The sequence below is a fragment of the Phasianus colchicus genome, chromosome 6, assembly GCF_987193195.1.
Source record: "Phasianus colchicus chromosome 6, bPhaCol1.hap1.1, whole genome shotgun sequence".
NCBI classification, from domain to species: domain Eukaryota; kingdom Metazoa; phylum Chordata; class Aves; order Galliformes; family Phasianidae; genus Phasianus; species Phasianus colchicus.
This window is the reverse complement of record NC_143441.1, coordinates 10,257,057-10,278,246: the sequence shown is the minus strand read 5'-3', so window position 1 is coordinate 10,278,246 and position 21,190 is coordinate 10,257,057. Positions and strand designations below refer to the sequence as shown.

Genomic DNA, 21,190 nt, shown 5'->3' with positions numbered 1-21,190 from the left:
TGATCCTTCTCTATGTAGTGACTTCAGATTCTTATTTTTGCAATCCTTTGGGAAAGCCACAGTGCTGGATTTCAACGACATTACATAATTCGGAAAGACGATTTATTCTTGAAGTGAAGCAAAACTTAGTACATTTAATTTGCATTTTTACCTCTTAGCTTGTGCTCTTCTGCAGTTCCCTCCCATAAGGAGATGTGCATAAAGGCTATATTGCAGTGTTGCTATTGCCATGTTCATTTAATGCCCCTGGAATTTTCTTAAAAAGCTGTTCTGATCTCTGCTAGTGTAACTTTGACTTTAATGGCACTAAGCCACAGATGCATTGGCCCAGTTTCCTAAAATTCCACATGCTGTTGTTAAGATAAACAATTCTGGGTTCCCAAGAATACAGATGCATGTATATGGTAATATGCTGGGTATACAGAGCAACCTTTAAACAGCCATCTGTTATTTGCCTGTTTCATTTTTCCTACTTCATTTTTGAAGCTTGAGCACAAGCTTCGTAAGCAGGAAAATGGCTTGAGAGAACAATTGTGCCAGTTTCTAAATGATGTTTTGAGAACAGCTGTGGGGTTTCTCCTTTCTTCTGCTGAGTTGTATGGAGGCTGAAGGAAATCAGTCTCACAGAGATGGCTGTGCCGAGATGCACCCCATTTAGTCAGCAGCACGTGTCCCAGTGCTGGGAAGTCCACGTGCCCAGAGCTTGGGTAGGAGGCCAAGGATTGCTGGTTGCTTAGGTTATTTGTGGTCTTGTTGTGTCTCTCCTCAGCACTTGTACCTAAAGAGGCTTTTAAGGCCTGTGTATCCACAAGAGTTGGAAGTCTGGCTTTGTGCTCCTTCGAGAGGGCATCAATCTGCATTTCTTCCCAGCCCACAGCTTTGGAGATGGGCTGTAATTACAGAGCTGGATTCAATTCACACACGCCCTCTAAAACATGGTATATCCTGTGTGGTTGAAAACACTGCTCCCATACCTAACTACGTGAGAAAAAACAGCAAAAGGGGATGAATATGAGGCACTTTAACAGCCAGTTAGGAAGCTGTGGAATAGCTTCCCAACAATTATTTGCATGTTCAGGGTTATAGGGAAACCTCAAAGAGTGGCAGACGTTCTCAGTGCACAGTGCCAATTGCTGGAGCATAGGGAGAGCCTTGCTGCCTGTGAGTGCGGGCCTCTGAAGTTAAGCTGATCTTCCTAGTGGCCTGTGCAGAGCAGGAGTTGGTGTATGGCCTGCCTTAGTGCTAAGCCTATGGTTTGGCATTCCCAAAATGGGAATGGAAACTTGTGGTGCTCACTTTCTGGAAGAATGGAATATTCTTACTGAACTGGAGGACTTTTTTCTTTCGTGGATCAAGACACTTCATTCTCACTGTCGCTGTGCAGCAAGAAGTAGTGAAGAAAAGCAGCAGTCTTGGTCATACATAAAATATGGTATTTTATGTAAACGTTCTCTGCAAGACAGCTATCAAAATTTGAAATAATTACTTTTTTCCAATCTTGTAAAACAGTACCTTTTTGTTGTTTTTTTTTTTTTTTTTTTTTTTTTTTTGCTACATTGACACTACATAGACTCTTTGTGGAAAGTGGAAATCATTGTGGAAAGTGGGAAAAAAAAAAAGAAAAAAAATTAAAAAAAAAATCCTCCTGTAACAGGAGAAGAACGATAGTAATGCAAAACCAGATTAAAATCCACCCCCTCTGGTTTTAAATCACAATAAATATCTGGTTTGAGTCAGTCTGTTCATTGTGTAGAATTACTCGACTAAAACTGTGCCTTTGACTAAAGCTGTTGGCAGTTGGGTTTGTGGTATCTTTGTTTCAATAGGATCTGGCTGGGGGAACCACTGTTACAGTCAGCTCTTTCAGCTGTTTTCACTGTTTTCATTTGTGCTCTCACATCCTGAGGAAGAAGGGTTTTGCCTTGGAATGGTAATGTATTTTAATGTGCATATCTCTATGTGCTGCTTGCTGTCCCAGGCCCAGGTGTTGTTCAGTAGGGTTGCTGGTTTGTGTTTGCTTTGCTTTTCCCTTTACTATTAGCTAGTTGGTGCATATTTAGTATATCTGTGACTCTCTTGTGGTCAAGTGCTCTTGCTTCTCCTTCCTGTGGGGAGGAAATGGGCCCAGGCAGTGTTTTGCTCTTCTGCTGTATTTTGGACAAGTTGTGGTCAGCCTGCCCCTCTCTCCTGTGCCTTCTCCCAGCTAATGGAAGAGGAATAGCAAATACTTCTGTAGTCTTTGAGGTTTGTGGAGGAGCAGAGAACTGGGAAATGTTACACTCCTGTGGTGTATAAGCAGCACTTTTTGGGCTTCTGCTGACACTATTCCTATCTATATTTTTTGAAGACCTGGTTTGCTGCTGGTATAATAGTTTCCATTGTACATGAGGTGTTCGACAGGTCTTTGATATGTGTTTTTTAAGTAGTACTGGGAGATGTGCTGTTAGGCAGAATATGTGTTAATGCACTGAAGCTGACATTTATGCAGTGTAGGTTGAGTATTGGTTGTGTATGAGACAGGAGCTCATGCGTGCTAAGTATGGCAGCAGCCTAATCCCAAATGATTCAGTGTTTTTGTGGATGGTGGTGGTAGTGGATTTTTTTTTTGAAGTCATTAGGTTCTTTCCTTCAGCAAGCATTGGACTGTGTCCCTTGAGCCATGCCCATCTTGCCATATTCTACCTCAGTGAGCACACTGTGTATCCAGGAATGTGAATAAAAGATACACGTCCGTGGTGTCTATGGCTTGCAGTGCTGTACCTCTGAGCTGTGCATTGTAACCTGACAGATCCTCCTCACTGCAAGCCAGGTAGGCAGCATATCTGACTGAGGTCTCCCAGCCAGCAGCATGACAGTTTGCAAGAAAGGAGGTGTACTGTTTTTTGTGTATTTTTTTTTTTTTTTTAATTCTTTTCACTAATCAGGAGGGGGAAGAGGGGAGGGCACGCTTGGTTGCCTACATTAAATAAAAAGAGAGGGAGCTGTACAAAGCTCCTGATGTAACATGAGAATGAGACAAGGAAAAACTATTTATAGAGCCCTGCAGCATTTGCCTCGAGGAACTTTAGAGGGGGCAGCATGCATGAGGAGGCTGAGCACACGGTGTGTGATCTCAGCTGCCAAGGTCACAGCAGAGTTTGTCCTACGGAGTGCTTCCACTTTCCCTTCCCCTGAGGGAAACGGGCTGATGGGCTCATTCTGAAGGCCAAGTCCTGGTGGTGAGAAACTTTGGTTTGTGGAGAACAGTGGGGGTTTTCAGTTATTTTTTTTCCCCTTTTGCTAGCTTTTTATTTGCAGTGTTTTAGCTTGTATTACTTTTTGAGAAAACATGACTCAGTCTTGATGACTTATTAGGCAGACAAGGCCAAACAAGGTCATGGAAAGCAGCTTTGAAGAGACAGAGATTAAGGTTTTATGCTTTACGTGTTTGTTTTCACTGAGGCATCTTTTTGGTTATTGTTGTTGATATTCCGGCTTTTGCTTCAATGCTTACTTATTTTTTTATTCTAAATGACATGGCCATATGATTGATTGTTAACCAGATATCGATCTCCTTTAATGCCTTCATATGCTTGATCCTTGCTGGTTATGAGACTTGTATTTAAAAAAAAACAAAACAAAACTCTACATGCCTTCAAGACTTCAGCTTAAAGTTCTTCAGTGGCTTCATTTGAATATTTGTGGTTGGCAGGTGAAGTCCCTAGCGACTGGAAGAAAGACAACATCGCACCCACTTCTCAGAATGATAGATAGGGTGACCCAGACAACAGCTGACCTGTTTGCACCATTACCTCAGTGCTGATGGAGCAGGGCCTTCTGCAAGCTATGCTAATGCACATGGAATAGAGGGAAGTGTTATGGAATAACCAGATGGCTTTACCGAGGACTGGTTTTGCCTGACCAACCCTGTCCCATTTTATGATGGTCTAACTGCATCAGTGGACAAGAGAAGAGCCACTGATATGATCTGTCTGGATTTAAGTAAAGCCTTTGACACGGTCTCCTATAACATCCTTCTCTCCAAATTGAAAAGACATCAATTTGATGGGTGAACTGTTCCATTGATGAGGAATTGGTTATGAGATCATACTCAGAGAGTGGTGGTAATCAATGGCTCAGTGTTCGGATGGAGATCAGTGATGAATGGTGTCCCTCATGGGTCAGTTCTGGGACAGATGCTTTTCAATATCTTCATCAGTGACATTGACAGTGAAGTTGAGTGCACACTTAGCAAGACTTAGCAAGCTGTGGGGTGCAGTTGACATGCCTGAGGGACAGGATGCCATCCAGAGGGACCTAGATGGGCTGGGGTAGTGAGCCTAGGAGAATCTCATCAGGTTCAACATATCCAAGTGTAAAGTCTTGCACCTGGGTTATGGCAACCCCAACTATCAGTACAAGTTGGAGTACAAGGATGGAGAACAAAAAGGACCTTGAGATACTGTTGGACTGCAAGCTGGACCTGAGACAGAAATGTGTCCTTGCAGCCCAGAAAGCCAACTGTATCCTGGGCTGCATCCAAAGAAGCATGGCCAACAGGGCAAGGGAGGTGATCCTGCCCCTCTGCTCTGTGCTGGTGAGGCCTCACCTGGAGTACTGCATCCAGATGTGGAGTCCTGAGTGCAAGGGAGACATGGAGCTGTTGGAGCACATCCAGAGGAGGGCCACAAAAATGATCCAAGGGATGGAACACCTCTCCTGTGAGGACAGGCTGAGAGAGCTGGGGATGTTCAGCCTGGAGAAGAGAGGCTCTGGGGAGACCTGAGAGCAGCCTTTTAGTAACTAAAGGGGGGCTGTAAGAAAGAAGGTCATAGCATGGTCTGCTATGACAGGACAAGGGGAAATGGTTTCAAACTAAAGGAAAGGAGATTTAGGCTGGACCTAGAGGAAGAAGTTTTTTACAGTAAGGGTGATGATGCACAGAAACAGGTTGCCCAGAGAGGTGGTGGGTGCCCCATCTCTGGAGATGTTCAGGGTCAGGCTGGATCAGACTCTGAACATCCTGGTGTAGCTGTAGGTGTCCCTGTTCATTTCAGACGAGTTGGACTAGATGACCTTTGGAAGGGACCCTCAATTGAACAAATTCTATGATTCTACTTAGGAGTGCCTGTACTGTGGAGAGTGTACCCCTGAGAAGGTCCTTTGTAGCAGGACATGTGATACAACTCTGGGAGGTGATTCCTATTTAATTGGTTAACTGAAAAGATTCCAACCTGCCTCATTTAAAAAAAAAAAAAAAAAAAGGTGTATAGTTTAAAAGTAGTATAAGGCTTGAGTAAAAAGGTCTGTGTGGTGTTGGAGCAGCAGATAGCTTTGCATGGGTCAAAGCCTGACACAGAAACCGTATTGGGGGTAGGGGGAGGGGGGAGGGGGAGCAATGTTATCTCCAGGGAAATCTTTAAAAGATTTTTTGTTGAAAGGTTCTCAAGTGGCTTTGACACTTTGGATAATGATATAGTCTAAAGTTTTCCAAGGTGGTTGTCCCTTTAATTTGCTGTAAAATTGATCAATCTATTCTAACATCAGAAATGCAGAACTTATTTTTGTATAAGTTGCTGGATGGTAAATAAACTGCTTGTCTCTTTCTGTCACTTACAAGTGACACTTTGACTGTGTCTCTCTGGTTATGTCTAAGCAGTCAGCATTCTACATACATATTTAAAACCTAGCTTCTAAGTGGAAAATAAAACCCATCTTATTATATTAGGTTATATAATAAAGCACAAGACTAAATCAACTGATTATCAACAAATTATTTGAGATCAAATTCAGTCTTCAACTAAAAGTGAGGCTACATCTTAAAGTCAGTTCTATTGCAGATAATTGAGTTTTTATGGTCTGAAAAAGTGTGTTTAAATGGCTGTAGGCATTTAAGCCCACCCACACATTTAGGGAGGAAATAAAAAAGGAAATAGTACACACATGCAAAAAACAAAGCAGCAAAAACTTCTGTAGGTGCTCATTTATTTACTAATTCGTATTTTGCAAGCAGATTGCTTGAATCTTGTTAAGTTGCTTTGGTCAACACAGCCATTATTTTTGAAGCACAGGCCAAGGACTTCATTTTGAATTACAGGGGGGTGTAAGCATGTTAAACTATTCCACGATTGGAAAGACATCAAAACTGGCTTTGATTCACTCCAGTGTCTGGATGGAGTATTTTGCATCAGAAGACAGTTTTTCATGTAAATAAGAAGCTTGAGAGTTCTTTAAGAACTTGGTAAAACTTAGCAGACTTAGTAAAATAATTTGTTTATTGAATTTCCAAAATGATGTACAAAACAGGGGAAAACCTTTCTGGTGGGACTCTTGCAAATACATGAAAGGGAGAAATCTGCACATCCTGAAACCCTCTGAAGTATATAAGCATCAGACTTAGCCTGGAGCTGCAGAGCTCTGATCCTGCAGGTGCTGAGTGCAAAACTTCCTTGATTCCGTGGTACCCAGAGGCTCTGTCTAAATTAACAGGAACTTTGGTCAGTAAGGATGGATGAGTAGGTAGAAGTTGTTGGTGCTGAAACTTCTCAAATCTTTATTATAGATTTGAGTGGATTATTTTAGATTAGATTTAGTTTGGCAGCTTGCACTGAATGGCCCTGCTATCTGTGCAACCTGAAGCTTTCTGGAGGAGAACAGTATTGTAGGTATGTGCTCAGATGGCCTAGCAATGATGTAGCCCTTATAGTTATTTGTAGCCTCATCCTGTTCCTGTTTGGTAGGAGGTTGCATCTGAAGCGTGCCCTATGGCAGAGTTTTCAGGTTCTCTTCCTCAGTTCCTCTCATGAATTGAGTTCATGTGAACTGAAGTTGTTCTGAGAAACCAACTAGCTCAACAGTAAATGGTTTTGCTTCAGAACTGTGCTCTTGCTCTAAGCTAACAGATAAAGTGTGAGTGTATGCAGAGCAAAAGGATGGCATGGGAGAAGTGGGGAGATTCTGGCAGAAACGCGACAAAGATACTTCTTTTTAAAGAAAGTATTTATCTGAATTTGCAGTTGTTTGATATAATAATAATCAGCACAGAGGCAGTCAGTGGCTTTTGGATAGAATGTTGGTGATAGGTGTTCCCGTTTTATGACTACAGTCAATCGCTGTCACTGCAATCCGAGGTAGTCATGAGACTAATGTTACAAATTCTGCATGGCTGGCATTGCTGTCTCTGGATAGCCACAGCAGAGAATAATTCCAACTCTTTTGTGGCTCTTGGGGGAAGAACTACATTAACTCATTTGTGCCATTAGATTCAAAGCTAGGATGTGTTTAATCCTGGCTGCAGGAAAACTTTATGCCACTTACTGTTCCACACTCATCTGAGATACTTCATGTACGTTTATATTAAATCCATGCTGCATGAGGCTCAACTGTCTTCCCCTAAAACACTTTGCAGATGAACAAAGATTTTTTTCTAATAGCTGGAACCTAGAAATTGCTAAGTGATATGGAGAATTGTTTTTTTCTTTACACAGAACTGCCCAATTTTGGCTATTCTCTGATGTAATTGTGTCTCAGCTTTGAACTGTTTTGCCTTAGTAGTTAGAGCTGACTAACTTCTTCATTATAGAGTGCAGTGCTGGCTAACCACAAGTCAGTTTGGATCTTTTCTTTTGTAGTCAAAGCTACCACAAGTACACTGCAGTTCACTTTTTGGTTAAGTTTTCATTGTCCTGCAGTCATTATCCAAACTATTAAGTAGATGGACTTACTATTAGATGACAATAGTATTTGGTGTATGTAGAATTGAAGCATTTCATAGGGCTAGTCTTTGATTTCATAGAGCTAGTGAACTTTGATTTTAAGCATTTATTGGATCAAGCCAAAATCTGTATGTGGTGCAGAGGAGGTCTACAGGAACAAGTCTTCATGCCTGTCTTGCTGTTCTTCTGAAGTTCCCTGTCCTTCTTGAACTGAGGAGCCCAGAAGTGAACAAAGCATTCCAGGTGTAGCCTCACCAGGACAGAGTATAGAGAGAGAGGATTGCTTCACTCTACCTGTTAGCCGTGCACTGTTCAATGCATCCCAGGGTACCATTGGCCTTCTTGGTCTCAAGGGCACACTGCTGGCTCATGGGGAACCTGTTATTTTCCAGGACACCCAGGTCCTTCTCTGCAGAGCTCCTTGCCAGTAGGTCAGCCCCTAACCTGCACTGATGCACGTGGTTGTTCCTCCCCATGTGCAGGGCAGGAGCTTACCCTTGCTGAACCTGCCTAGCCCTTTGAGCTTTGCTATCAGCCAGTTCCCAAACCATCTCATGTCCACTCATCTATCCCACGTTTCTGAAGTTACCTACAACAATGTATGGGAGACAGTGTGAAAAGCTTCTCTGATGTCAGGGTAGACTACACTCACTGCTCTCTCCTTATCTGAGCAGCCAGTTGTGGCATCATAGGAGGCTAACAGATTGGTCAGATGTGATTTCCCCTTGGTAAATCTGTGTTGACTGCTATCATAAGTTTCTCTTTCAAATCATTTTACACAGCAAAATGACATGGTTAATAACATTTAAATGGTAAACTTCGGAGAACTGCAGCCTTTCTGTAAACAAGTTTACAATGAAGAAATAAGTTAACGTACCCCAAATTTAAGTGTTTTTTGAGACCCAGGTCTGTTTATTAACCATGAACTGTCATTTTGTTTAGACTGGTGGAAATGGTGCAATACAGCCACTGAGGCAAAAGGTGAGTTAAATGACACTAGGCAGAGTAGAAGAGGTAAATTTGAATCCTGTATGCAGGCACAGACATCCTACACTGCTGCTGTTCACGTACAAAGTAGAAGGAATTAAATGCATGGGTTTTTTTAAATCAAGAAAAGTTGTACTTTGGCTTTCAAATTGTGTATTTGTTTGGCTGCCAGAAGGAGTAAATAGGAAGCACTGCAATGACATTTTTATGGTCTTCCAGTTACTGTGTATGCTGTTGGGACTGATTAACAAGAATACTAATTTTTCAGCGACGACTCATTTTTTATAATGGGAATTGTAGTATCTGTCTCCCTTTCTGGCTGGCTGACTTGGGAGTATGGTAAATACTGCTCAGCTATAACTTCTTTTTTCTTTAGGAGAATAGGAGAATTTAGATGAAAGTTAAAAGGTGTGGTAATGGACAGTGTGCCCTTCATCCAGTAGCTAAGTTCTGCCCTGCTGGGAAGCAGTGCCTCTATGGACTTCATAGATGAAGAGTCCAAACAGCATTTTTCCCACTGTGTGGAAACAGAGAATATTCCATGAGGTCTGAGAGGGAACAGGCATATGCATTTATTCCTGCTTTGTTCCCTTTGTGGTACGAGTTCCTAACATCAAGGTGAATTCTCTGCCTTAATCTGGAATCTGACTTTCTCACATTGATTTTATGTGGGTTTCTGCAGCAGACAGGGCAAATGGACTTTTTTTTTGGGGGGGGGGAGGGGGGCTGTAATTTTTATTGTGTCTTTGTATTTATTTGTTTATAGCTTCCATAAGTACCAACAGTGAAACAGCTTGTGTGAAGGAAGAGCATGGATGGCTGTTTCTGAATGTCACTCTGTTTATTTGCTCATAACAGTGCAGTTATAAAAGGCAGAAGCTGAGCTGTTGGGGTGTATCCTCCAGTGAAGGAAGAAGAAGCTGAGTCCCATGGCATTTCCCTGATGTGGGTGTTAATTTGAATAAAGGAAGGAGAGAAAACTCATTTGCTGCAAATTCTAATGTAGTTTGCAGTGTTACCTTTGGGTGAAGGTTGTTTTAGTCAGGATTGTATGGGATGTAACTTCATGAATCTGCAGAGACGATCAGATGTGTTGTGCTTGGAATGCCAGTGTGTCCAGAAAAGTTTCAAGTGAGTTTTGAGAATCTGAGCTCTTGTGGACTAATACACACAGCTCGCACCTCACTTTATCAGGGTTGTTTCATTTGGTGGTATTTTTATGGTGCTGGCTCTCAGGGGTTGCCAAGCAAGGCATGTGGAGGAGGGGAAAACATGGCAAGAAGAGCACGAACGCTCCTGTTGACGTTTGGTTGCCAGCTCCCAGCCATGTCCTTGTTCACGTCAGACTTACCTTAACAATTTCCCCAAACAAATGTGAATCGCAGCTGTGTGGTTGCAACTATGACAAAACGGAGCTCATTTAGTTATTCAGTCCTTGCATTTCCAGTGTGTTTTCTTGTTTATAGCTTAAACTGTTTGTACCATCAAGGCAGAGAAAATGAAGCTTTGCATTTTAATTCCAACTTAATTTAAACGACGGATTTCTAATATCAGTAATCTCTCCTCTGGCTCCTACAGAGCCACTTGAATGGGGACCATTTAGCAGTAATCAGTCCGAAGTGACCCCATTGTCCTTCCCAGCGTGTACTTGGGTGGTGCAGGGATAATGGATGCTCTGCAGGGCAACTGTAAGATTTTCTGTTAGAACACTTGAACGAAGTTTTCCTTCCACGGCAGCTGAGGTAGAGCAGCACCATTTGTATGAGTATGGATCATAAATCTATCATTGGACTTCATTTCTTCCTGCAGTTATTATGATTGTTAGAAAATACACGTGTTGAGCCTCTAAGTATGAGCACTATTTCCAGGCTATCCAGTGCCATGCAGAAATACAAGTATATGTTACTGAGGAACATCTTACAGGATGTCATTTTCTGCTTGAGGTTTCGTTTTTTTTTTTTCTAGAGTTAATGCTACCTTCCAGTTTTCCAGTTGTATTCAGATTTCAGTGCAAATGAGTCGTCGCTGAGACTCTCTGAGAGGAGAATTTTGCTTTGTTGTTCTTATGCCTGCAGTGAAAGGGAGGAAAAAAAAGGTTGAGAAAAGGGAGTGTGAAAACTGCTATAATTTAGTGCACGATTTCCTTGAAACTTTCCCCCAGGTCTGGAATGCACAGTCTGCTGATTAGAGGGAGATGCTTCAGTCTTGCAGAGTTTCTAGAAATAGTCATAGATACTTTGGTGAAGCAGTAACGTTATTTACTGGGAATGCCAGAAAAATAAGATGCCAAACTCCTCAGCATAACTTCAGAAATACGTGCAGATAATGTTATTTTACTGTTAGAGATGAAAGGGAGACTTTTTTATATAATACCCCAGGCAACTGTTTTATTCCTATTTCTCAGTGAAGCACCAAACAGAACATATTATGTTGCTGCACATCCATATTGAATTGCATCCATACCTCTTGCAGACCAAAGCATTTCTGTGATCTTGCTGACTTGGTCTCTGCTTTTCCACTGTAGTCTGAGTGCTCTTCCGTGGCCTGTTCCTAAGGCACTAATTAAGCTGAAGTTTTAGCAAGGAGTTGTTCCTCTTTTTTCTTTGTCTAATTTGATCTTGCTGGGTGCATTGATATCCCTTTTTGATGGGCTTTGTCCCCTCTTGGAGGTGGAAGCACTGAGGGGCAGTGATGAATAGACACTGTTGTAATGCAGTGCACCTTTACTTCTGTTTGTGTAAAGGAAGAGCAGAGACAGGAACAGAACAGGCAGCTCCATGCTGTGCATGGTGGCCCAGTGGAGAGAATAAGCTGAGGGGGACAATTAGTGTAAGATCCTAATCTTTTCTGTATTGTTTGGTAACAAGCAGTTTTGAATTCTGATGTTCCTGAAATATCAGTAGATGTACGGTGATGTGCAGCCTGTGTGCTGCATGAGGTGGCTCATGCAAGAGGCTGACCTAGTTCACAGGGTTCTCTTTCAGCTTGAGTGAGAGAGAGAGAGGCAGGTGGTGAGCCAAGGTGGCTGGACCAAGCTTATGCCAAGTTGGGTTAGGCAAAATTAGCTGTTGGGAAATAACACTGTACAAGGAATAGCAATTTTCTACTCTGTACAATCCTGCAAGGTGCAGAAATAGACAGCTGCTCAAAAATTGTATTTGGCTTTCAGGATTTGCTGAATTTGTCAGGTTAAATTAGTGCTTAAGGAAAAGAAAATTATTCTGATTTATGCTGTTTGGAATGGCTTGAATTAAGCACTTGTTCCTTTTGTGTTTTGCAGACTTTGTGAAAACAACTCCAGCAAAGAGAAGGAGTTCTATTTCTGCCAGCCAGACCCAGTCTCCAGTGCTGGTCCCCCTGATGGCAGTTTGTACAACCCTCTGAAACCTGCCAAGCTGGACGCCACAGATTTGCACGACTGCACTTTGGCCGCCACTGTGCCTCCCTCGGAGCTGTTGAACCATGCAGTCCAAGCCTGTGACACAGGCATTCATGAAGAGCACTATGTAAGCGAAGCAGTGGAAGATGATGTGCCAGACTGCAGAGAGTACAGAGATGCCTGCACCATTACTGGTAAGCAGTCATATATTTTATCTTGAGAAGGCTGTGGAGATGTGTAGTTAAGCTTCCGTTCTTAAGCTTGTATCTGGCCCATGGATGGTGTTGGTGCTGCTGTTCTGCATGTTTTTACTTATTTAGTAGGAGGTTTCACAAGTACCTGAATTTTCAATGCCAACTCTTTATAAGGCTTAGGGGTTTCACAAGTGGGTTCATCTGATGATAGCTGTGCAACCAGGATACTATACTTGCATGCTTGGGAAGTTGAACCGTTTGGAGCATGTCTGGAAAGCAAGCCAACAGAGTCAGGAATGAGAGGAAAAGAATACTGCAGCTTGATGTTATGTTCAGCGTAACTGAGATTTTTATGTTTATGACATAAGAATTTATTTGTGGCAGAAGGGAATGGGAGAAACGATATGAAGCATCCAGTGTTTTGACTTTATATCATTTCACTTTTCAAAACCACTCTGTTTTTTGTCATGTTAGTCCTGAAACTTTAAAAGTTTATGTATAAGGAGGAGCTTCTTTTGCACGTTGTATGAAAGTTTAAATGCCTTTTTATCATACAGTTAATACAAATAAGTGGAATGTGTATTTAAATATGGCATTTTAAACAGAGTTAGCTTCTTAGTTCTGTGGTCAATTGACCCAATTCTTTTGTGCTTGAATAATCACTGTAGCTCAGTTTAGTCATGGGTATTGCCATGAAATTAATTGTGGGTAGTTTCCATTCCAAATGCATGGGTTGTAGCTGAGCTGAACTCTGTTAGCTTCAAGTGACCTTGTCAGTTCCAGGGTCTTCTGGGAGTGTTTGAGAAGTCAGCTGAGTTTTCAAAAAGAAGAAATGTGAGCACTGAAATAATCAAAAAATAAGACCAGGGACCTTCTAATTGGCTGCTGGATAGTTGTATCCCAGGTAACTTCTAGCCATTTTTAGAATCCTCCGAGGTCAGAGAACTGGTTAATGAAGTCTGTTGGCAGGTATTTCTGTAGTATACCTTAAATTTACTCAGCCTATGTACTGCGTAGTTGTTAAGGGTTGATATTCTCAAGAAAACAAAGGAGGGGAGCGATGCTCTGAATACCCCTATTCTTCACATTTCAGGATGCTGGAGTAGTAATGGCATACATACCTATGCCATGCAGAGAGGAAAGTGTGAGAGAAGATGACAGTTACTGCTTTGGATTGATGGCTTTAAGGATAACTGTCAACAGAACGGTGCAGGCAGCACTTCTGTGAGCAGTAAAAGGAGGCTTGCAGTGCCTGTTAAGGTATTGCAGATGAAATCTGTGATGACTAGTCCAGAATTTAAGGTGACATACTAATGATTTGGTTAGAATAGCTGCTTATGTTTGAGAAACCTTCTGCTTCATTCTTAGGGAAGGTTGCTTTTTACAGCTAGCCTGCCCTCTGGAGTTGCTCATCCCTTCCATTATAACCTTTGTTTCCTTCCTCTTTAGAACACCATTACAGTTCTTTTTGCAGCACACCTGCAGCACGTCACTTTCAGTCAGATATGCTTCGATATAAAATAAAGTTTTTGGTAAAAAAATATCTCCTCAACCCTGGTTATTCATCTGTTCCTGCTATGTTTTCCAGGCTCCTTGTAGAATTATCTTTATTGCAAGTTCTGTTGGTCATGTCCTGACCCTCCAACTCTGTTTTACCTTTTTCTAACTTTTCTTTAAAGTAGTTTTTGTTAAATTGAGGTCAGTGCATGTCATCCTACCTCATGCTGTTTCAAGCATGATGTACTTTCTGAATCTCATCTTTTTCACTTATCAGCCAAATGTGGTTTGCTGATTGACCCTGTAACGTTTTTATATTGGTTACCTGTTCTGCAGCAGTAAACTGGTACCATTTACGACCTGGAGGCCAGACAGTAACATTTACAGTAGAAACAGTTTGTTGTGTATTTTTTATTGATTTTTTTTGTTGAGTTTCAACTCTTTGTTGTGCTTTGTAAAGGTGTCAGAGGGCAAAGACTGGGAGTTGGAAATTGGTCTTCTACTTGCTCTGCAAAATCTCTTCTTGTTCAGTAGTACATGCTGGTGTATCTTGTATGCATCTGACACAAGGAGAGGAAGAATTGCCAGAGGCTTTAATGTGAACTCTTTGTGTAGGCCTGGCAGGTCAGCATCAGTTATAATTTAAGATATCCAGAGGAAAACAATTGTTCATACCAAGTCTGCATATGCTGTGTTTTTTTCCCTAATGCTGAGCCTTTGCTTAGCCAAGAGCAGACAGTTTCAAATACAACAATTGGGGTGATCTGTTTTCTTTCTGTCTATGGTTAACAGTTGGATTTTATTATAAAAGTTTTCTGCAAGAGTTCTTGCAAAGAAAGGCTTGTATACAGCAAACAAATCCTTGGGGAATGAATGGCTGTGCTCTGTGGTGATGCTTTCTCAAATGTAACCAGCAAATGGCAGTGAAATTGGAGTTGGCCATGATGTATCCTAAACCTTTGAATGTGATATGTTTTTTAATGTTCAAGGAGGCTATGGGTACATGAAGAATTTTAAATTAATGTAGCTTTCTTTGGATCTGTTCTGTCTGCTGGCAGCAGATGGGCACTCCAGTGCTCTGCTGACAATTCAGTGTTTGCTGTGTGGGATCTAGGGGAAGATTCAGTTACAGCTGAAGGTGCACTGCACATTCTGATTGTACTGGGCATGCTATCTTGGATACAAATTTGGCTTAAACATTTCCTGTCCCCAGCCTGTCCCAGCAACATGTGTGTGCAGATTTTTGTGGGACTGAGATTTTTGAGGTATTTTAGACAGCTGCTCCAGATAGAATCTGTCCCTCACTTCTGCAGAAGGGGTGATGTGGGTGTTGCTTTTAGCTGGGTCACATCTCTGAGCTGCCTCATTCTGTGGCCTAGAAGCAGCTGTGTTGGCATAGCCAAGGGTGTGAGCTGTATGAGGGCAGGCTGGTGTGACTGAAAAAAAAACCAACACAAGCAAACAAAAAAAAAACAGAGGAAAGGTTTGCATAAGTTAATGTCAACACTGGTTGGAGGCAGCACCCTGGAGACTTCTTCCCCACCAAATTTGTTGGTGGTAAAGCAATCCAGAGCTTGTAGTTACTGTAACTGAAGTGTTACACCTGCACATGTGTACAGTCTGAGGGTGTGATAGTTTGAGCAGAGGGGCAAAATGAAATAGGCCACTTGATTCCTTAAAAATAATTGGTTTTGAATGTTTTAATAGCCATTATAAAAAAAAAAAAAAAAAAAAAAAAACACAAAAACAAACAAACAAAACTGGTGGACCACTTCCTAAACAGTGATAGTATTAAACCTGTAAATGGATTAACTATCTGCTGTGTATAATAAATAATTAGGAATTGTTGTTCCTAATTTTTGTTACCACAATTTGAATGAGAAGTTTCAGGTTCTGGGGCTGATAGACAGTGGGACAGCACCGTATAATATGGAAACATCACTCTGCTACTACATGTGTGAATCACCTATCTTGTCCCAGTTGGTTTTTTCCTTTGAACTTTTCTTTTTCCTGCTGCTGCCATTCCAGAACAGAGATGCAAACACGAGTATAGCACCATCTAGCGTTCTTTTTCATAGAAAAGGAACGAATGTGCTTCCAAAAACGTCTTTTCCTGCAATGCAGGCCTGGAGGCCTCCAGTCAAATAGATGTTGACAGTAACAATACCTCGGGGGTGGGACTTTCCCCTCCAACATCTCTCACCTCCTCTTTTTGTAAAGAGAGAAGGGCTGCAATCTTGATAGGATAAAGCAGAGTATCACTACTAAGTGTCAGTTGCTAAATAATCCAATTATTACACAAGCCTTTTAGTCAGATTGCCTTTTCCATGTCCATCATCTGCTGTCAGACAAGTGCTGTCCCTCTGGAAGTGGAGAGTGCAGTGCAGATGGAAATCTGAAATATCGTTGGAGCACAGAGTAACTCTTCTGGCATCTTGGCATCCATCACAGTGGATTTCTGGCTATTAATTTTTTGTTTGTTTGTTTCTCTTCATACGTATCTCACACAGAATCATAAACTATCTTCACTAACTTAACTTTGTGTGCTTTTTTGTATCTGAAGACTATTTGCAGTGGTTTTGGCATGATGTACTTTGTAATTCAAGAACTAGCTGTTTAATATGCTGCTCAGGTTTTCTTCATCCTTCTCTGAAAAAGAAGAGAATGAATGGACTATGATTTAAATTGCCTAGCTCCCTCATTAGTTTGCAAAATTCATTTGTCCATTATACTAATTACTCTTTCTGAACCTATGTGGGAGTGTATTCTCTGGCTTTCAAGTATTGGGCAATTCCCTGAGAGTTCTTGGGAAATGATTTATGGTGATAACCACTTCTGTGTTTTGTTTTTGTTCAGTGCTTCTCAGTAAGCTGTATTCTTACTGAAGGAAAAAAACCATCACCAGATAGATCAAACCACATGATCTCTATTTCTCTCATCTGAGAGATCTCTCTGAGAAAAGTTACGTGCCTTGCAAGGTCAAATAACAGTAAGTTCCTCCTTACTCCAATGATGGGCACTCAGCCTCCAGAGAAACCAACTTTCTCTTGTTCCTGCCAGCACAGATTTTCCCTGGATTTTCATCCTTTTTCCTTAGTAAGGATTTAATTATGGCTTCTATGAAACAAATGTTCCATCAAATGTTGAAAAACTCTTCATGGTAATGACTTGGTCACGTGTCCTATGATAAGTTGTATAATTTTGACCATTTTTCTTCTGTAGTCATTGCATCTCCAGGGCCTACAGGATTTCTTTGCTGCTTCCCCTACCTTTGTGACAAAGTTGTGTCTGTCTCCTCCAGCAGCAATTGCAGATGTTGATATAGAGAGCCCATGTGCAGCTGCTCTCAGTCATTCGTTCTCAACATGTATCCCCATCACTGTTGGGGAACAGCATAGAGGATACAGCCCTGCCTACTTCTCTTTGTGTCCACTAGCATTGGACTCTGGTTGTTATTTCTGGCTGTTTATTCTAAGTCCCTTTCAAATCTGCTGATTCTATTACCATGTGAGTGCATGGATTTTACTGGCTGTGTTGCAGTGATACTCACACCAATCTCCAACTGGTTTCTGTCTGTTTATTCTAGTTCTGTAGGGTTTGAGTAATCAGTTCTTCATTCACCTTACTTACCACGCTCATGATATGAAAAACCTCTGTCACTTTCACTCATCACCCTTCTCTTCTCTCATCCCTCAGTCTCTCCTTAAAATAAAAGTTTGGGAATGTGGCCTCTAATCTCCACACAGCTTCTCCTGCTCCTTTTACTTCTGCTTCATATCAGCTGTTTGCCAGTGTTTGTTCCTTTCCAGAACTTAGTGTTCTTCCTGACTCCCTTCCTGTGTTAGGCTGTCACACTATCTCCTAACCTGTATCCCAGGTTTGTGCTTTTTTCTTTCAAGTGTTACACATATTTTTTTCCAAGCAGTTTTTTTCTTCTCCTTATCCAGTCTTTGTGCTGACTTGCATCATACTAGGAAAAGGGAGGTATATGTTTTTTAGTGTAAATTGTCAATTCTAGAGTCAGCATGAAAGTGTCTGCAGGAATTGCTGAAATCTGGGGTGATGCTTTTTACTAAGTTCCTGTATTTCTCATGCTTTGGAAAGCATACTTGTGGTTCCTAAATGTGGAATTTAATCAGGGTAGGGGGGAGCAGGAGGTGTAAGTATTCTTTGGTGCTCTGCATTTGTTCTTTGGAGAATTAACTCCTAAGGGCAGGTGCCTGGTGGTGGTTTTGTTTTTCCCTTTTGTGGTGTACATAAATAGTACTGGAAGACTAAAAAACTATTTTTGTTTATTGGTGCATTTAAATATATGAAAATACTCTTATTCCACTATTTTGTCTTACTGGCATGCAATCAGAGTGAAGCCATGCACTCCCTGGATACACATGTATGTATGCATCCTAAAGTTTTTTTCCTGTTAAAGTCAACATCTCTAAAGAGCAAATTACATAAGAATTAATCCTTGTTTTTTTTTCCTTTGCAATTCCAAAGCATTATTGACAGCTGTTGTGCAGGGGCTGACACATCTTGTAGCAGGGCTGAAAAACAAGCAAAAGCAGGACAATTGCTTTTCAGGGTTTTCCATGCTCAGTGACTTATCAACAGGCTCCTCTGCCCTTTCAGGACATTCTCCATCTGTCTTGGCAGCGAGGAGATCCTGGTGGGTAATGAATGTGTTTGTTCTTACTGCTGCTGAGCACTGTGCTACCAGCGTGCGTTTGATGCATGAATAGCTTTTGTTCTTGCTCTGGAAGAATGGCTGCAGTGGTAGAATTTCCTTTTCTTTTCTGTTAAACGTAAAAACAAATGCCCTAATATGGCTGTGTATAAGTAGGGAGAGAAACGTTTCCATACTGAAGCAAAATTCGTTCAAATTGATTCAATTAATATGCTGTAGAAGGGACCTAATAGTTCAGTGGCCTCTCCTCACCGAGATGTGTTTCATTCTGTTATGCTCAGCAGGACCGTGTGTGTTGGATGAAACCAAGCAGAGACATTCTAACCTAATAAACGATGATATTCTTCGCAATGAAACTGCAGTTTGCAGAGGTTTTATCTTTGTTAGCTTTGGCTTTCCCTATCTTTGTCCATTGTGTTTTGCTCAGCCAAGTTTTTCATAGCTTACCTCTTCAAGATGCTTTCAGTTGCTGAATTTAAGTAGAATTTCCCACCAAGGAAGCTGACGAGCACGGACCCAGGCTGAGTCTTGGGACCTGTATGGGAGGACAGGTCTTTGACTTGTCCACACCGCAGACAGGCTTGGCCAGCGCCTGGTATGGCAGTGGTGGAGGTCGAATCTTCTCTTAGATAACTAGTGATAGGACAAGAGGGAATGGCCTCAAGTTGCACCAGGGGAGTTTGGATATTGGGAGTAATTTCTTCTCAGAGCGGTGAGGTGCTGGCACAGGCTGCCCAAGGAGGTGGTGGAGTCCCAAGTCTTCCTCCCAAGTTCCTGCTCTGTGATGCTGTGCCCACAGAGCTGCCTGCCCTGCCATTCCACAGCATGTGCCCCACCTGCGTGAGGCGCGGTGGGAGCTCTGTGTACAGAGAAGGGGCTGTGCTGCCATTGAGTTCTGCAGGTCACTTGGAGCATAGCTGTGACAGCCTGGAATGGGACTCCCAGAGTCTGGCATGAGGTGATTTATTTTCCCCTCAAAAACTGAATTTGATGTGGTATTTGCCATAGATGGAGGCAGAAGAACCACTGCTTAACCAGCTCTAGTTAAAGATGTGTCAAGACTGGCAGTTCTGAAATCCTGCCATGCCAATCAAGTTTTAGAAGCTGCTGGGGCTGCCTGAGTAGGCTGAGTTTTAAAGATATGAGACAGCTTATTGAAAAGCTTTTCTTCCTGCAGTTTGGCTTGCATTCAGCAATGAAATTTGTGATGCTTAGGCTGCTAAAACCATCTTTCACATTAGTGAGTTGAGAGGAAGGTGAATTATTAAGAATAAGTTGCTTTCTTTGCCTTAGGAGCTAATGACACACTTTACAAACAGAGTATGTGAGTTCAGCAGCAGCATTTGTGAGACTTCAGTGTAATTAGACTTACTGTTGTCATCCTAGAACTGAAGAAGAATAGCAACATGATGGACTTGGATTTTTGACCTGAACAGGTCAATATGCAGAGTAATTTGTTAATTTATGTCAAAGACATGCTTGTAATTTGGACCCCAGTTAATATTTAATGCTTGTCTCTGAGTGGGCCTTGAGAACTCAAATAATGGGCTGTAGGCTGTATTTCTTTCCTTAGCAGACCAGTAAGCAGCCTAAATGCAAGGTTCACATTTCTCTATGCTCTTGCTTGCCATTTGTATGGATCTGTTCATGTTTTCAGATCTTCGTTCTGTCATATAAATAGTAGACTGTGAAATACAGCAGCTCCTGCATTCACAGATTTAATAGACCTATGCAAGTGAGTATCTTACTTGCTCCTGCCATCTTAGAATGCACTTCTGTGATAACGTACATCTGAGAAGAAATGCACAAGTGAGACATTGCTAGACTCTCTTCAATAACCAAATTCCATATGTCACTCTTTTTTAAAAAATAATCCAGAAATTGTTCTGCTTAAAATATCTAATTTTTTTTAGTTTTTAATTCTTACACAGTGTTACAGACATCGTAAGTAAAGTAATTCATTGCTATTCAAAAGTAATGTGTAATCTAATGTTTGTTAAAAGGGAAGACTGTGGGAAAGGAATTCAAGTTTGGATAAAGCATAGAACTTTGGAGAGGGTCCAGAGGAGAGCCACAAAGATGATCAGGGGACTGGAGCACCTCCCCTATGGAAACAGGCTGACGGAGCTGGGCTTGTTCAGCCTGGAGAAAAGAAGGCTGCGGGGTGACCTCATTGCAGCCTTTCAGTGCCTAAAGGGAGCCTACAAACAGGAGGGGAATCAACTCTTTGAAAGGGCTGATAACTGCAGGACGAGGGGAAATGATTTTAAGTTGAGGGAGGGGAGATTTAGGTTGGACGTCAGGGGGAAATTCTTTACAGAGAGAGTGGTGAGGTGCTGGAACAGCTGCCCAGAGAGGCTGTGGATGCCCCGACCCTGGAGGTGTTCAAGGCCAGGTTGGATGGGGCCCTGGGCAGCCTGGTCTGGTATTAAATGCAGAGGTTGATGGCCCTGCATGTGGCAGGGGGGTTGGAGATTCATGATCCTTGAGGTCCCTTCCAACCCTGGCTGTTCTGTGTTCATGGTACCCATGAGTAGTTCTTTCCATGATGGTCTAAATTAGCAGGAAGCATCTGAAAAACAATGCTCCCAGGCTGCTTCATACACCCTGGAAATGTCTGCTGTATTTAGAGAGACCACTTTTCTTGTTTTTTATCCCAGGATTATGATTAGACTTTTGGCTTGGTTCTGATGACAAAAGAGAATGCTGATGTAGCTATGGCCTCCTGGTTGGTGCCCAGCTGATTTAGGTGACCCTT

The 21,190-nt window shown here is 41.9% G+C and overlaps 1 protein-coding gene across 3 annotated transcripts in view; it reads left to right on the top strand.

Moving 5' to 3' along the window:
* Window positions 1-21,190, top strand: part of TRAK1 (trafficking kinesin protein 1) — a 129,639-nt gene that overhangs the window by 35,945 nt on the left and 72,504 nt on the right. For all 3 annotated transcript variants that reach the window (XM_031590375.2, XM_090142408.1, XM_031590371.2), the window contains exon 2: window positions 11,962-12,254. Coding sequence is in view for 2 of the 3 variants with exons in the window: in XM_090142408.1 (XP_089998534.1) it covers window positions 11,962-12,254 (293 nt within the window). In the remaining variant the exon portion in view is untranslated. The remainder of the gene's footprint in view (window positions 1-11,961; window positions 12,255-21,190) is intronic.